Genomic DNA, 18025 nt, shown 5'->3' with positions numbered 1-18025 from the left:
ACAATTGCCAATTTCATTGCTAAATACATTACAGGGAACGATATTCGTATTAAATTTAAATGTTACATGTTATATTTAACGTTAAAATAATAATGCTGGGCAGCTGTTATAAACATTTACATTTACGTAATTTGTAATATTTTGTTCAAATAATTTAATTTATATTTGAAAAATATAAATTACATTATATATTTAATTGTTTGATTAATAAAGTAAAAATGTAACAAAATATAATACAATGTATGCTAGGAAATGCGGTTTTACATAAATGTACTTTTACGGATCTTTTTCTCACCAAAGTAAATTGATCAAAATAAAATACAAAGAGGAAAATATTTTTTGCACTGTTTTCGGTGGTATCTCTTGTCTAAAAATTGCCAAACGCGGTGGGCAGGTTAATCCAGCGAGTTCCTCACTGGGAAGTGGACTCTTGTCGGAAAAGAAACGAAGCGTTCGCCCGTGAACGCAAATCGGGAAATCGAATTCCGTGCGCCGCTTCGGGTTAGGCATTATCGGCTTTTAATCAAGTTCGTTCCTTTTTCGTCCACTCCTTCCCTTCTCATCTTCTGACGTGCCTCTTTGCTTTTGTGAGAGCCGCTCTTCATTCGCATGCCCGAGCCGCGCTGCAGTTAGTTAATCGAAGTCTTGCTCGCGAGTTTGCATTACCTGGCAGAGAGAGAGAGAAGAAGTACGAGAGGTATAAAAAAATCTTAGGTGTTCTGTGATATCACAATTTAAAGTCGTAAATCGAATTTTTTATCGGAAAGTTCACAGCATGTGAGTGAATTTAATTGTCTGATTCAGCGAATCTCAATCAGAATAGTTTTAAATAAAGTAAGCGTAACAGTTTACGGAATATTAAAATTCGAAAAGGCATAATTTTATCGCGGCTTCACTATATTTATTAAATAAATATTTTCTATTCTCCTTCCACCGATCTTATAGTAATTTAATTTTAACTTGGGGAAAAATCCTGTTTATTTTTCGGTTTTAATTATCGTCTTCGCAACACCTTATATTAATATTAAATTAACGTACTTCTCTACTCTCACTTTAATTTCTTTCAACTTCGCAATTCACCGTCGCTCGCTTTATATTCGTTTCTCTCTCGTTTCCACTCGTGTCGACCATCAGGCCGGGGGAAAAAAAAGCGCATCGTTCGTTTCAGGGGAGACCGCTATTATTCGATGTCGCCGTATTTGCCGGCGGAAATTTGGAAACGCGCGAGTCCACCGAATAAATATCGCGTCGCGATTCGTGCGACGTACCGACTAATGGAAATCCCAGAGCCGACTGCAGCGGAAAGTTTTTGGACTCTGCCCAACCATCAATTTTCCGACCCTCTGTTGCTGCGGAATCCGCGCGCATCCTCGTGGTGTCACCCACTCTTCTCCTCTCTGCTTTTCCGTACCCTCTGTTGCGCCCCTTTTTCCGTCCATCTTTCGCGATCGATCGACACATTTTTGCGGTTTTCGCCGCGCTCTCGTGAAATATTCCGTGGAGACGTCCGCGTCCGGGGAAAGTTTTTGCAACGAAAAAGGTTCGCGTGTGGTTTTCTTAATTTTTGTACGTATTACTTCGGAGGAGGGGGAGGAAAGGGGAAGGGAAGAAACTACATTTGCTTTCATCGATGAGAGAAATATCGATAATGTAGCCTCAACATTATCGGACGTGAAACATCGTCACATTGGCGCGACAACGACATTTCCCTTCCGGTTATAATACGGATGAGGGGAAACTTTTTCTATTACTCCTCGCGCGAAGGAAACTTTTCGAAGGATGCTATCTGAACTGCGTATGGAAGCTCTATAACGTTTTTTTTTTTTACTATCCATGCTTCGTGAAACTATTCTGGCAAGGAAAGGGCATGCGAAAGTAATGTCGTATATCTCCGCAATGAGACAAAGCATTAAAATGTCATCACTCTAAAATTTTCGTGAATTATCGTGAAACGTATTTCCATTTTCATAAAAAAGAAATTTATGTGCGGGGATCTTTTATAATAAAATATTTACAAACTTGTTCATTTTATATATTTATTGATCACAAATTTAATAAAAAGGTTAATTTGCTGCTTTACAGTTACAACGATCAGGGAATATTCTCGCGGCAATGTGAAGCTAAATTTTAATCAGCTTTAATTTGATTGGCTTAATTGGTAGAAACAATACCCATGTTAAAAGATCAACGATATAATTGCGTCTATCAAGAATTCAATTAAGGAAGGTCGAATTGTTTCTTAAGCACTGGGAAAAACGCCGACAATGGCTCGACACGTGTCACTTTTAATGAAACGCCGACCGTAGTATTAAATTATGATTAAGAACACAGAGGAGTCATGCTCTTTTCTTGCAGCTAGTCTATGATATCGAAAATAACCCAAAAAACTTTCGGTTGTACAAACCCACGTGTAAAATGTATAACACGCTAAAATCTATTTTAGTTTTACAGATAACAAAATGTATCTTAGAGATAGTCTATTTATTCTTTATATCCTCGTAAGGAACATTCATGAAATACTACACACTGTAAAAAAAAAAATTACTAAATACATAAATATTATGAATAAAATTTACACAATATATAGTCAAAAATATATATATATAAATGTTTAATACTTTTATCTCTAATTGTGCAAATATATCTGCATTTTAAACGAAAATTTATATTTCTACAATTACAAATAAAAATATTAAAAAATTTTATATATTTTTATTATAAATTGTGTAATTTTACAAATTTGTGTAATTTTACATAATTTTTTTTACAGTGTACAAGAACACTTGTTAAGGTGATTCGAAAGTGAGGCGGTTAAGACAAGAAATTATGAGAACAATACTTTACTTTATTACCTTGTATAATTTTTTATTAATAAGAAAATCTGTCAACTTTTATTATATATTTTTTATTCTAATATTTTACAAATATTTAAAATATTTTAATACCGTTAAAAACAGTACATTATTTTTTTTGAAAATAATACAGATATTGTTTGAAAATTATACACACAATTGACATACAATTGAACGGTAGACATATTACATCTACAACATTTCATATCTTTTATTTGACACTACCCACGCGCAATGTCAATAAAACATTTTTCGCGACAAGTTAATTCTTGGCCTCGTTCATACAGCTGTCGTTCACGAGCACGCGTAAAAACGAGCATGCGGACCACGAGCTGGATGGAAATCTGGCGCGAGTCAACTTTCGCGTTAGCCCTCGCGCTATCTCGGTCACCAAGGGCGACACGCCGAAACATGTCGGCCCTGCCGCACACCCTCTCACCCCGTTTCGTTTCGCGCAGCGTGATGTCGTACCTACCCTGGTTCACTGCTCGAATGAATAATGCGGCATGCTCGCACACGAGCTCACGTGTACGTACAACGTGTACGTACGGACACACATGTACGCGTGGACAGGTCGACCCGGTCTCTCGCAACCTGCTTTAGCCGGTACGCGTGCGTATCCACTTGCCATCAATGCGAGGACTGTCGCGGTCCTGCCGCACATTTTCCAGGAACACATTTCCGCCGGCTGACCCGATCCATTCTCCACCACTTTGCCCTCGTGCAGATTCCGACACCCGTGAATTCTTTCGGCGTGGGTTCCCACGCGACTTGATTCTGTACGCAAAATAGTGTAACCCAATTTGGTTCCCTCCGAAAGTTTCGGGCAATATATTTTGTTCCGTATAAAATTTTTACCATTGGATTAAGATATATGTTCTCTTGAACATCTATTTTCCCCGCGCCACGTTGAACTGATCGTTTAAGTAGAAATTTAATAAATTTATGCATGATATTCTGTTTGGTCTCCGATCTTGTAGTTTTCATGCATGGAGTTTCTCAAGATTGCCCTTTGCTTTTATGTAATAAAAATATACTGCGCTCGTGAAAGGATTAGAAAATTTCCGAGGAAACGTTCATTTTCATTTGTTAGTTTTAACTTTTATTAAAACATCGCATTAAACTCCTTCTCGTATTCTTACATTCATCCTACTTCCACATCACTTTATTCCCACGTATAGGGTGGCCTAAAATTACTAGTTATTTTCAATTTTTGAATTTCTCTGTTCAGTCTAAGATTCCCTTTTCAAATACTATTTCAACTAAGAGGAAAATATCGCCGCCAATTGCGCCTTGTTGCCGACTCGATATTTTGACCCAATCATGTAATTGAATATCCATATAAAACTCGTAATCGTGAACGTCACGCTGTACTAGAATGCAGAATCAATGTGTACGTGACCCAATTGAAAAGTCGATACTTTAGAATTCGCCGGAAGAAAGGGGACCAGCGCGCCGTCTCCGTCTTCCTCCCTCACCTCGTCGCTGTCATCGTCATCGAACACGTTCCAGATCCCATGAAAGGTGGGGCTTCTGATCGGCGGATCCTATTTCGACTCGAGTTACCTTGCCATCGTCGTTGCGGTGTGCACAGCATAGAAAAAAAAAGGACCATACGTTACGCGAGACATAACGTACGTGCCGGGCTTGCAGAGCGGCGGGCGCATTTCCGATAGGTAAAATGGCGAAAAATGGAGGAGTTTACTGTACGATATGATTATGCGCCCAGCTTCTAAATCTGACGTTACTTCAGCGAGGCTGCATCACGTCAATTGTCTATTAATGACGAATTCAGAGGAGGAAAAGATGATATTCTTCTTCGATTTTTACATCATCTTTTTCTACATCGCATCCATTTTACAGACCAGTAGAAAGAATTAAAAAAGATGTCCGTGAAATTTAAAAATATTATACGTAGCGATTGAAATATATATTTAAAGTAAATTTTCTAAAAAAAGATCAAATAAATATAATCGTTGTAAAAGCTTTTGCTTATTCTCTAACAGCTTTTCCTTCCACGCTTCTAAAATAATGGAGAAATTTAAACTTTTATATTAAAAAAAGAGGATTGTTATAGGTATAGCGATATCTGTATCGATCATTCTTGCGTACAACGATGCGCGATGCTGAATGTAAACTGATATTTGGAGAATCTCGATGCTTTTTACGAAATTGCACTGCAAGATGAAAGACGATCAGATTTCAATCGATTATTGCTACGTTGATGGATTGCTCTTGTTTGTGTATTACTCAATAAAATTTGATTACATCGCGCACCTTGCCTCGCGCGACTCTTTGTTCGCCTCGCAGTTTTTCTTTTTCCGCGAACGTCGATAAAGTGTCAACGATTACGTGCCCTCTATGAATTATGAAGCGATATCTCACAGGGGTAAAAACGACGGTTTTATTAAATTTGCAAATAGGAAGGGCGTATTTTAAATATTACATATCCGACGACTTGGTTTAGAATTGCAAATGTAGACTCGATATCGACCGGAAAAGCGATATATCGAATGATTAATAACTGAAATTGTGTATTCCTCGAAATATTGCATTGCACGCTGCATATATATTACATACATATTATGCATATATAACTTCTATAAATAATTGCTAATGAATTGTTTGGGAAATAATATAATCGATATATTAGCTTGTATTAGTTTAATTTAATCGTATATCACGAGATAAATATTCTCTTTGTGGATTTTATATTATTTTTAAAAACACTTTATTCATATTATTATAATTTTCTAAAAAAAATATATATATATATGAATTAAATAATAAAATATAAGAATCGGCCGTGACATATTTTCAAAATAGCTTTCATTATCTATAGATGTCCTTAATGCTACATGTCAACTAGAATTTCGTTAAAAAGAATTGTACGATTTGCTTTCTTACGAAATATTTAATATTCGAGATATTTACTTCATTGTTTAGCTCACTAACCCAATTTCACATAACTGCAATATTTATCTTTCACCTATTTTCTCCCGGATAAATGTAATGAAAGTCATAAATACAGGTATGTTATATGTACTTGTACAACACGTGAATTTGTAAACTTGCTAATATCGACATTGATTTGTACGAATAAAATTTATTTTTGCAATTTTGCCGTTCATCCGCGCATTATCGATGATTTTACATATCAGTGAATCATCCATTTTCATACCACACAACGTGCAAGGTACTGTTTCATATCTCTATATCAACAACATTTTTATGAACTTCTATAATTTCATACACACATACACATCTATGTGATAAAAAATATGTAATTTAACAAAAAAACTAATTATCCACAATGTTAATATTTTTTGTAATTCATTTTTTTTTTTACTATTTAACAGAAGTAACAAATCTAGAAGAATATTTAGATAAATTACGTATATGCACTAGAAAATATTAAATTTTAAGAAGGCTAGTCGCGATTTGCCGGGGTTTATATAGATTTATATAGTGAAAGTGTTCACAAAAGGCTTCTAATATTATCGATCGTCTTTGTCTATATGTATATATTCTTCTAACTGTTGCATTAACCTTGCATAAGAATTCTGAACTGAAGCAAGGTAAGTATAACAAGAGCAGAAATAGTAAGACACTTAAACGCATTACATCGTGAATACCTTGACGAACCTTGACATACCTTCTAAGGAACTATAAACTCGTATAATATCGAGATAAGGTCACGTTTATTTATCTAAAATTCTACGTGAAAAAATTATGCCATTAAAAGTCGAGCGCATTTTTTCTTTACATTTTCTATTAAAAAAAAATCTGTAATATTATTGTCACAATCTTTAATTTTTGGAGGATGAAAAATATAACATTTATAACTAATATCTCTCGAAGAAAACTTTATGAAATATTTAAAAAATTCTCAAAATCTTTTCTGCGTGTGTCTCCATCTCGGTAAAGTGTGATAAAAGAGATTAATATTTCAATTTTGTATAATCTTGTGTAGATATTGTAGTTGACGAAATTGTATTTGGCATGCAAACATTACATTTCTAACAAACAAAGATAATTCACCTATGTGTGAACGATAATCTCCAACTATGTAACAGAAGACATGTAGACTGCAGAAGCTATGAAATATAACCGCAGCTGTGTGCTCAGATATTATACACTAAATTCCCTCGACCAAAATTCCGCCCATGGTTATCGGCTATCAGGTGTTTCCTCTCCATTGATCGATTTCGGTAATGTCCTGACACGATAATGACCACGAAAGCCAAAAATGCAAATAACTAAATCCATAATCTCACCCCTAATCACCGTTAAGTGAATTCCCATAAAGACGCAAAACCGTAAATGATATTATCGATATATAGATCATAAATTTTAACATATATTAGCTATATTTGCATAAATTTTATTATATTTTTCAATTACGTTTTAAGTTTAGTTTTATTAAAACTATTTTACAAAAGTTTGTATTTTTTTACACTTTTTTGTAAATGTACTAAGAATGGAATTAATAGAAACATCGCTTATTAATTATAAATAAGGGATTTTTTTACATTTATATTATTTGTTACATGCCTCGTCCTCCTATAAACATTATCCTGAGAATCGCCAATTGACACAGCTAATGGATTGATACATCAACAACATGCATTTTCAAGCGATTCTATCGCTCACGTTATTACACTCTAAACGCATTATATTGTGCATGCGTTGCCGACCTCCCGCGTGCAATCTGTGCGTCATATTGTTAAACAGCCTAAAGCACCGTTGGAGCGACGCGTCGAATTGAACTAACTTCGTTCGACGCATTATCGTCTTCACACAACATGACATAATAATCGATAATATTGCTACATTCTACGCTGTGTAAATATATATGTACATACATACATACATACATATATATATATACACATATATATTTATGTAAATATATGTTTACGTAATATCTTATAACATTTTATATATTTAAACTACAGTCATCTATCATATCAATCCATCGACTGACGTGTCGAGGTACATCAGCAATACGGTTTGTTATGCACTTTAGTCATTTTTAATGGGTTTTCTCATGTTTATGTATAAACCGCATCTTTCACGATGCTTTACCGTTTCACATTTTGTCAATAATATCAATACACTGATAATACATTAATAATATTGATTTCCAGACAACAATTATTAAACCATTGAGGCACTCGAAATTGTTTTCTTGTACAGTGTTTGCGTAACGCGCGACATTTGGCAAAAAAAAAAAAAAACCCAACTCCTTCACTAAAGCGTCTTTTTATTCGTGGTTTTCGGTATCTTTTTTTTGCAAACCGCGTTGCAGGATTGCTATTGAATTTGCAATCACTCTCAACAACTGTCTATCTAAATAGTTGCTCGTGAATAATACATTTGTTGAGTATTCTACATACCTGTCCGATTTAGCAACTCCGGTCTGTTAAAGAGTTAAATTCGACGCGTTCGAAATCCAACTCCGTGAATCAGATTCCAAAATTTAGCATACTCACTTTATGAAACTTAGCATACCAAGTAACATTATCACATCCAATTACTTATATATGTACTAAGTATCCTCGCGAGGCATTCTCTTAATAATTCTTTTTTAACTTTTATATGTATTTACCATCCTCGTTCAGATGAATGCAGGCCAATATAAACGCATATTTAACATTTTAATAATCATATATTACTTCCTTAACAATTATAATCTCACGTTAAATTCATAGGATCTAAGGGAAGAATTTCTCGCTCATCCCGCCATTATTTATCCGACTGTGCGATTTATTTTCTACATCTTCGTTGCTTACAGAGCGCGTCCCGTTGTGTCCGTATCGTAACGCGACGCGCCGTGGTGGACTTCTCCGCCGCAGGCGCGCGGAAAAAAAAATCACCGGGGGAGCGTTCGATCTTTCCGGTAAACTTCCAGGCGCCGTGGATACGAGCAATTAGGGCGACGCGACGCCACCACTGGCTGGACGTTTCCGGCGAGCGCAATTTATCGCGGGCGCTCGTTGAACAAAACGCATCCGATGCCCCCGTCATCGCTGCACCGCGGCGGCAACGTGTTGCGCATCGTCGACGGCGCATTACACGCATTACACGTCGTAAATTTCGTTTCACCCGCCGTATGATCGCCGCCGACGCGATCGCACGATAATGCGGCGGGAGAGTAATTTTATTCGCGTCTCGTGTAGAATAATTTGTCGGCGCCCCCCCCCCTCGATGTTGTAACCGCGCGCGCGGGCACGAGGACGTCGACCGTTGTTTCAACAGCGAATGCTGCGACCAATTTCGAACACATTTTTCTGAAATATCTGGGTCAATAAAATTTAATATATTCCGCGCGTTGTCCTTCAGCACCTTCTCCGCACGCGTTAACGATACCTCCGACAGGTTTTTACATCCGAGTACTCTTACCGAGTACAAAAATATCTGCAAATGATTCTCTTATGTACTTTAACATCACTGGAGAAAATATACGTATGATTTTATAAAAGAAATTTTATATATATATATATATAGTGAAAATTTCAGTATTATATAGCTGAAATAATAGATCATTTTTCATTAGAAACTCTCGATGCGAAGTGTCAGATGTTGCAGGGCTAATAAGAGCAATTCATTGTCCCGTACGCCAACTTCTCGTATACAAAACGGTAAACTTAAGTTTACGAACGACATAAATGTCTCTTTTTCTCGGTGGAACTAACCCCGCGTAAATTGACAGCGTAAATAAACGTTACCAACGAGGTCAGGAGTGCATCCTTGGCGATGCGCCGCGTCGCGTCGCGCCGAGTGCATCGTCCCCCCGGTGCGTTCGATGGTAATCTTCTCTTCTCCCCTGCGTCCGGGGGGGGGGGGGAGGGAGGGAAAACCGTGAACCACTCTCCGTCAATCACGTGTCGGGAACAAAGGAGCGCTTTAGTGCGCTGGATGCACCCATTTGCCTTCGCTTCGCCGGCCCCGTCATTGCCGTCGTTTACGTGTCTCCTTTGACGCGCTATTAGACGACGACGAGGAGAGGAAAATAAACCTGGGAACACGGCACCCCTTCGGCCCCTTCCAACTGTATCCTCCTCCACCCTCCGCCCTGCGCTCGATATCGAATTTCTCTCATGGAATTGTCGTTTCTCCGGGGTATTGTAAACTGCCGTCGAGCAGACCCTGGGTTTCGAGAGAGAGATAGCCGCGTTCGTCGTCAATTTATTTTTCACGGCGAGAAGTACCCCGCCGCGTATAATTACCTCTTTTAACGTCTTTTTCGTTTGCTTTCGCGGAAAAGCTCCGCTTTCAAGTCAAGTTTGTTCGATGATATAACTGTCGTATTTAAGGACATTGATCTCTTTGGGGAGTTTCTTTTTAAACTCTTAAGAAAGATAAATTGATTTTATCTAAATTTTTTTCTATTTGTATTAAAACAATTGAATAAATGAAAATGTGATACAAGCGTCATTCCATCTCTAGGCAGTTCGGATGTGAAAGAAAAATTAAAATTGGACGCGAGATCGAATTTGCACGGCGCGACGTACGAATATAAATATTTGAATTAAATTTAAAGTCTAGTCTCTCGGCGAATTAACATTTCACAGATATTTTCTTCACATTAATATCACACGTCCCTTGCAGCGAGAGAATCGTAATAAATATTATTATCATCATTCTTGGTGTGTGCGTGTGTGTGAAAAATTGAATTAATAAAGAAAGCAGAAGAGTTAAATTAATAAAAAGTAATTCTTAATTTATATAAAAAAATAGCGGATGATTTTAATGAGCCACTCTGTTCTTTTTCTCCTTTTCTCTTTTTTTCTTCTCTCTACAATAATTCATGTACAATAATTAAAGTCCGCACGTATATTCAGTTGCATTTCGAGACAATTAATTCAATGTATTTCACGCGCTGTTACGTCACTTTGTTACATTCCCACATCCAACATGCTCGGTTTCTCTTCGTGTCATTTGTGACAAATGAGAACATCTTCCTCCGCTTCTTCCCTACTTTTTACCCTTTCCTTTTTTTATCGAAACAAGAGATTAAATCGTTGGCGGCTTTGTATTTGCGGGATAGTATAACTTAATACAAAACGTCAATGAAAAAACGGCGCGCATTTAATCCAAGACTGTGGAATTTCATGGCCTAGAAATTCCTTAATGAATGCTGTACATAATTGAAGTTCGATATGCGTATCGGATCTGTTCCCAATCTGCTTGCGGTATATTTAATCTGATATATAGATTATTTAATCTATAATCCAATAATTAAATATGTGACCGTAATATATGATTATAAGATTTTCATAACGATTTGAAAAATTAAGCTTGACATCTCTCCTTATCTGTATCGTTTATTACTATAAATGCAATCTAAAAAACTTATATATATTTAATATATCGAAATATAATTCGTGAATTTACTGCCAAATATAAATTTCCCCATTCGTACTACGAATCCTTCTTATATCTGAAAATAATAGAATAGTGCTATAATAGAATAGCAGAAGAAGAGTAGCTTAATATGTAGCTAAAATTAAATGCAATCTTTCATTTAGATTTAAAAGTCTTATAATCGGGAGTATTAATTTTGCGCGCGCATCTTGCTGGTTAAAATCACGCCGTATTTTTCGCGTCGCAAATAGGATTACCGGCGTCGTTCGACGACCGTGACGATGATATGCTGCGGTCAAAGTGCAAAAGGAAGGCGAGATTAATGGATGAACAGGACCTGGCCGCAGACTGTGCGGCGTGCAGTTGGTGCAGTTTTTTAAGGGTGGAAACGCTTTTATCGCGTCGCTCGTCTTTTAGCCCCGCGGCATTTGCAGTAATCTACTCGTGCAAAAATGTAGTCGCCGAGGTTAAAGCTGCCGCCCGCTGCAGCGACGCCCGGTTGGGCTTTACGAACGAAAATAACATTTCGTTGAAACGACGTCGGGGGTACTTCCGCAAATTGCGTGAAGGAATTCTTATACACGCATCAAAGCGACACGAAACGCTTGCTCGCGAGGCACCTATTGAGAGTGCTTCGGAAAGGATGCGACAGGGGCTCGCATACACGGACCATTTCAATGAATCACAATGGTGTATCAGAATCTTTAAAAGTCTCAATCGATTTTGTATCTCTGTCATTGACTTTATTTTATTTCTCGCTACAAATAATCCCCCTTTTTTTTATAATCTAAAGAATCATCAGAGGAGACAAAGGACAAGGGAGGAGAATGCACGTGCTGTCGTCGTTGTTTGTGTAAAATAATTATGAAATTTGAACGCTCTCGAAGCACGAATTTTCCGGTGTTTTCGAGAGCACCGCGGGTTTCGCAATCTCAGCTGACAGCGCGCCTCGCGTATACGCCTATTAATCCGCTGCATGCATCGCACGGATCCTATCCATCGCTTCAACTTCGAGTAGTCTGTCGGCGATGCGGCGCGGATCGATCGTCGAGTATCTGCAGGACGTCAATCCACCCGCCGTTCGCAAACTTATTCCGGGGCCCCTCTACTCCGTGGCCCGTGGAGTGCAGTAGATTTCGCGTGAAACGCGCGGCTCGACGCGGCAGTATTTCGATACGTTCGTTTGATTCCCCCCCCCCCCCCCCCCCGATCGATCCCGACGAATCGGTATTGTGTGTAGTACCCGTGTCGTTAACCACGCGGCGTCACGCTGTACACGTCTACGTGCACATTAGCACGTACGTCGCCTCTAATGCGAATGAAAATTAATGAAACTTGAGCCCGAGGTACGGAACTACCAAAGCTTCAAACTAATGTTCTCCGGTAATATTGCTTTTTTTTTTATTCATGAATTACATGGCACTTATCTCTATTGTGACGATGTCGAGAAACGTTTATTTCACAGCGAGCATCGACTATTGTAAAAAGATTTATTCGATAACAGTGTTACCTGTGCTAACGAGTAACAAACACGACATGAAGAAGAAAATGCACAATCGGAAAAGGTTGAACGTGTTACGATTGAAATATTCCGAAAAGAATCATCAGCCGAAAGTAGGCATCGAATTCTTTTATTAGTTATAATGATTAGGATTAAGTGTGAAATCGTGAGTGATTTGTGCTGGGTGCTGGGAAAATTCGAGATCGATTTTGCGAATATTGAGAGGCTAATTTTGATCCGGATTTAATGTCGCGATGGAATTTGGGAAGCGCCGTTTCTCGGGACTCGAACGTGTCGCGTGGAAGAGGAAAGTACCAATCGGCCTTCGAGGCGAATAACGAGCTTCTGTGCTAAAACGGTTAAAGTGGTTCTTGTAAAACCGTACGCAGTTGCCCGGGAGTGAGTCTCCTGCGGGACTTGTGTCGATAAGATAGCGTTACTTCGATATCCCTTTAAGACCCGTCCGTTCGTTCTCATCCCCCGGCATCTTCCTAAGATCGCTATCCTCCGAGGAAATATCCTCTCCTTCCGGGATACCCCGTAAAACGCTTCATCTTCATTCGCTCCCGTGTACCGGAAAGGAGCCGGACGGACGGAATAGTTAGTGCAATTGGAGCAAAAGAACACTTTTCCCCCGCGATCGACCAACGTCGTTGTAGTTCCGTTAAAATTAGAGTTTGAGATTAAAATTGATCGTAAAACAGCAGCCCTAAAATTCTAATCACTCACGAAATTGGACCGGATTATAAAGTATTAATAGAGTACAAAATTTTATACTTTGAGAACTTAAATTGTTAACGAAAAATTGTCTTTTTTTTGTAAATTTATTAGGTGGTTTCTGAAAATTTTTTACACGAACATGCATTGACGTAATAATTTGTTGAATTCGCGATAAATCGATTTTTACGCAGAAAATGGAAAAATCTTATTTAACGCGAGTTATTTTTTAATTTAAAAGCTCAGCTTAAAGCTCTGTATGTTCAATACACATTTTTGGTCGCTGATAAGAAAAGAGGGGATTCGATCTGATCCGAAGAGTCAGAGAAGAAGCATCCGAAGAAGGCAGATGGAATCTAGAAATTCCGAAAATATCTTCTTCTTTTCTACCTAAATAATCCCATGTGAAAGAAGCTACCTTGGCCGATGGATTAGGGAGCGAAGCTTTTCGATGTTTAATTAACGTCGACGGGATAAGCTCCGTTACAAGAAAGCTCGACCGATCGCCGGATAATCGGAGAGCCTCGTGGAAGAAGACCTTTCCGAGGGATATATCTCGATGGCGAGTCCGTTGGGCTCGATGGACGAGCTCTTCACTTGGGATTTAATTTTGACTCGGCTTTATCTCCGCCGTCGATCCCGGATTTATGGTGATTAATTCGCTCGGCTTGCTGTTGATAGAAATTAAAACGGTCTCGTCCCATTCGGTGGGTCGCTCACAGTTTGTTTAAATATGCAATAATTATATCATTGCCACATTATTCTCCAAATGTTTACTTTTCCAAATAACAAAGTAAAAAATTGTACGCTAATTTAATAATTGGGAATTCGATAGTGTTTACAGCTAATATGAGATACACAATTTGATATGCGTTGCGCTTTCCATTAATATATGTGATACTTTCAACTTTTCTAATTAAATAATTTTCATTCAATTTCCGCATTTCAATTGATTTCTTTTAAAACTATAAAACTTGAAAAATTATGCATAAAAATTTTCGATCAGAAGATAAAAGAATATGACTGAAATTCAATATCTTAATTGACATTCTAATCGCGGAGAATCGATATTAATTTAATAATAAATATTTCCGCTATTCTTTTTGAGGAAAATTCCCTATTGCTTTAAGTGTCAAACTTTAGAAAAAAGTATACATTTCGTGAGACATTAACACGTATTTTACAATGTAAATTGGATAATCTACATGGAAATAATCTACTATGTGCCTCTGGAGCACGGGAATTATATCGATTACTTTGATTTCATCGCTTAGCGTAATTTGCAATATTCAGTTCGTAGCATCAATTTATGAGTCTCGTATTTCGCTCACCACACAGTCGCTCTATCGAGAGAGATGCACGGGTGATTAATTATCAGTGTAGGACCCGATTTCCACGTTATTGCGCTCACTCGAGCGTCTGCGGTCACTTCAGCAACGGCGTCCCGGGGCTGTTAAAACGTTATCTTGATTGGCAGGAACGAAGCAGCAGCACCGTTCGAAATTTAATGGCCGGATTGATATTATATTATGTCCCTCTCGCCGCGCACGGCCGCTCAGGATTTTCCGCGGTTACGGGGCGCCCCGAAACCGGAAGTCTTCGAATTTTGGTGGTATCTGTGCCGACGTGCGGCGGCGGCGGCGGTGCGTCCGTACTCGCGTAATCGATGTTTAGAACCCGGCCGGATCAGATTCCTCGCGAATTCCAATTTCGCTCTACTTCATTACTTCCCATCCTCGAGCCCATTTCGCGCCGTAGACGGTATTCAGGCGATATTATTGCCGTTTCTACAGGGTGTCCCGGAAGTCACCCGGAAATCCGGCCCGTACAAATTCCGCGACAAATCAAGCTTTCGCCGACTCTCATTTATCGTCTAAAAATCGTAAAAATATTCCCCAAACCCATAAGAAATTGCATAAAATATTTCTCTTTCAATTGAGATTTGAACACTTGTTAAAGTGTTCAAATCTCGATTGAAAGAGAAATATTTTATGTGATTTCTTATGGGTTCATATATACGCTGAAAAAATTGTAGTCTCAACTTGAAAAATTTTCCTTTTATTTTTATAACAGCTCTCTTTTAGAACAGGCACTAAAAAGTCTCTTTTAAAAAATCTATCGTAGGATATTTCAAATTGTCAAAATGTCGCGATTGAAGCAATCGCTGGAGAACGCCACCTTATACATTTTTTACATATTAAACAAAGTCGTGGAAAATGTTGATCTTATTATCTGAAGCCACGCCTGTCGTAAGATCAGCGCGAGGGAATCTCAATGGAAAGCGAAGCTTTCGTGTAAAGTCAACGTCATCGTGATTTCGCTACGTGCGTTTACCTTATCGACCAGGTATCGCGTTAAAACTGTTACGACAAAGCTGTTATTAACACGGGGCAATAAAAGGAAGCCATGCACGCGAGGTCGCGGAAAAAAAAGCCGAGAGATCCCGAATAGATCTAATACTTAATCATCGTAACGTAATTCGACAAGGGGAGGGGCGTGTTATCGCGAAACATAAACTAATAAAGTTCGTATTTACGGAAACAAGCAAAAATGGCGATTGTAAGAATCCGATTAAATTCTGAAGAAACATCGCGCACTTGCGAAATTACCCGGCTCATTAGGTTTCGTGAAAGATATACGCGGCAATTTTGCAGAATACATTTAAGCAATAAAGCGCGAAACACAATTAAATTAAAAGCGAGTGAGATTGATTAATCTTTCCTCGCGAAATTACCAACACATCCATCAACTCTCTCCTCTGACTTCGCCGAAGGAAAGTATAACAACGTACATACGTATATTATATATACGTTATTGCCGCACTTTGTGCGAGCCCAGGCAAGTGCGCGGGCGCTCGCGAAAATTTACGTCTTTGCGGTGTTTTCGTTTTATTAGCCACGAAGCAATATAGCGTTGGCCCACGAAATTTCTAACGGTTGTTTACCTTGCCTTGCAGCCCTCCTGGATGCGGAGTCGGGAATACTGGGACGACAGTTTCGAGGCACGTTTCGCGGAGCTGCGGAAGGATCCGACGAGACCACCCTTGAAGGTAAGTTAATTAATCGTTGAAATATTCACGCGGACACGTGGACGACTCGCGTGTACGTGATAACCCTAAAATTGAATTGTCCAATAAAGAAGCCTTCGTTTGACGATCATCACGTTAAAAGCGCACTGTCACGTGTTTATGACACGTTCGTAAATTTTAGCAGAATGACAGTGCTCGCGATCTAATCTAATTACAGTAAAAGTTTAGGAGTCGGCCAAAATAATTACGACGAACGAGACGAATATTAAAATGCACGGTTCAAATAATACTGAGGCTGTTATAAAAAAAAAATTAATTGTTTGCCGAATCTAAACTGTAAAATGTAGACACCACAAATGCATTTATTATCACGAAGTTTCTAATTCTACTCATGTTTGTTACATTATTTTATTTTATTCGTGTTATTACGACTTTTTTAAATATACCGTAAAAAATTTAAGATAACAGCGCAGCTGCAGATGGTTGCAGGTGTTTCAGGGTGGGAGGGGGGAGAGGAGATTATTACATGGAATTATCAGGTATAAGAGAAGAGTGTAAGACGATATAAACAGTGAAACGTTCTGGGGCGAATACGAGCTATCCGCGTTTGCTCGTGCGAGAGCTCTTCTCAGTGCTTTCACGTTGCCGTTAATGCGAGAGCGAAGATTTACGACGCCGTGGGAGTGTAAAAAGCTCGTTCTGACGCGCCCTGGGAGAATCGTGAAATCGGGAAGCAGGCTTTGTTTACGACGTTATAAAGCATTTCGATTTTCTTTCGAGTTACCCTTGCGATCTGTTTTCCACAGCCGCCTACTTGAATTCATGATATCCGCATTTCCAATCATATGGTTTTCCGTAATTTTCTTTTATTTACCGTGACGAACGCATTTGAATCTCAATTTACCAATTTATTAGCGACCCTAATAATTCAGTTGTTCAATTATTGTCTTTCTGGATTTGTAAGGAAAATTGTTATTATACAATTATATTATTATAATACAGAGAGAGAGAGAGAGAGAGAGAGAGAGAGAGAGAGAGAGAGAGAGAGAGAGAGAGAGAGAGAGAGAGGAAATGAGAGAGAATGGTGAATAATTAGTGATAAAATCGATTTTCCGTGATAATCAAATAATTAATATATTTATAATTGATTTTATATTATAACGATAATATTGACTTTATTACATAGCGTTCAAACATTCAAAAAGAGAAATAAAAAGCATTTAGAAATCCTTTACGATACTTAGAGTGAAGAATATTTATGAGCACCGTTGCGCGCGTAAGTAGTAAAGGTACGCTTCTGCTCAGCCGCGCGCGATTTCGATCACTAGCACTAAAACGAGTTCTTCGTCATCTCTTGTGTTATTTACAGTCGCTTCCTTTCGTATGCAAAAATCATCGGATGAATAAATTACAGCTTGTATAAAACGAGTTAATTAACTTCCGATTATAATTAAAAACAATATGCAAATTTGGTCCTTTCGTGTGACATCAAACGCGGTAATATTGAAAACAACGTTGAACAAATATTAACGCAATGAGTTTCTCTAGTGTAATAAA

General features: G+C 38.2%; 1 protein-coding gene across 3 annotated transcripts in view; it reads left to right on the top strand.

Moving 5' to 3' along the window:
* The window catches only part of LOC105838363 (alpha-mannosidase 2), a 140886-nt gene that overhangs the window by 88816 nt on the left and 34045 nt on the right, over nt 1-18025 (top strand). For all 3 annotated transcript variants that reach the window (XM_012683880.3, XM_012683879.3, XM_036293904.1), the window contains exon 3: nt 16397-16489. In XM_012683880.3, the coding sequence (XP_012539334.1) occupies nt 16397-16489 (93 nt within the window). The remainder of the gene's footprint in view (nt 1-16396; nt 16490-18025) is intronic.

This window comes from Monomorium pharaonis, chromosome 11 (assembly GCF_013373865.1).
Source record: "Monomorium pharaonis isolate MP-MQ-018 chromosome 11, ASM1337386v2, whole genome shotgun sequence".
Taxonomy (NCBI): Eukaryota; Metazoa; Arthropoda; class Insecta; order Hymenoptera; family Formicidae; genus Monomorium; species Monomorium pharaonis.
Note: the sequence above shows the minus strand (reverse complement) of the source record. Positions and strands in the feature narration are given on the sequence as shown.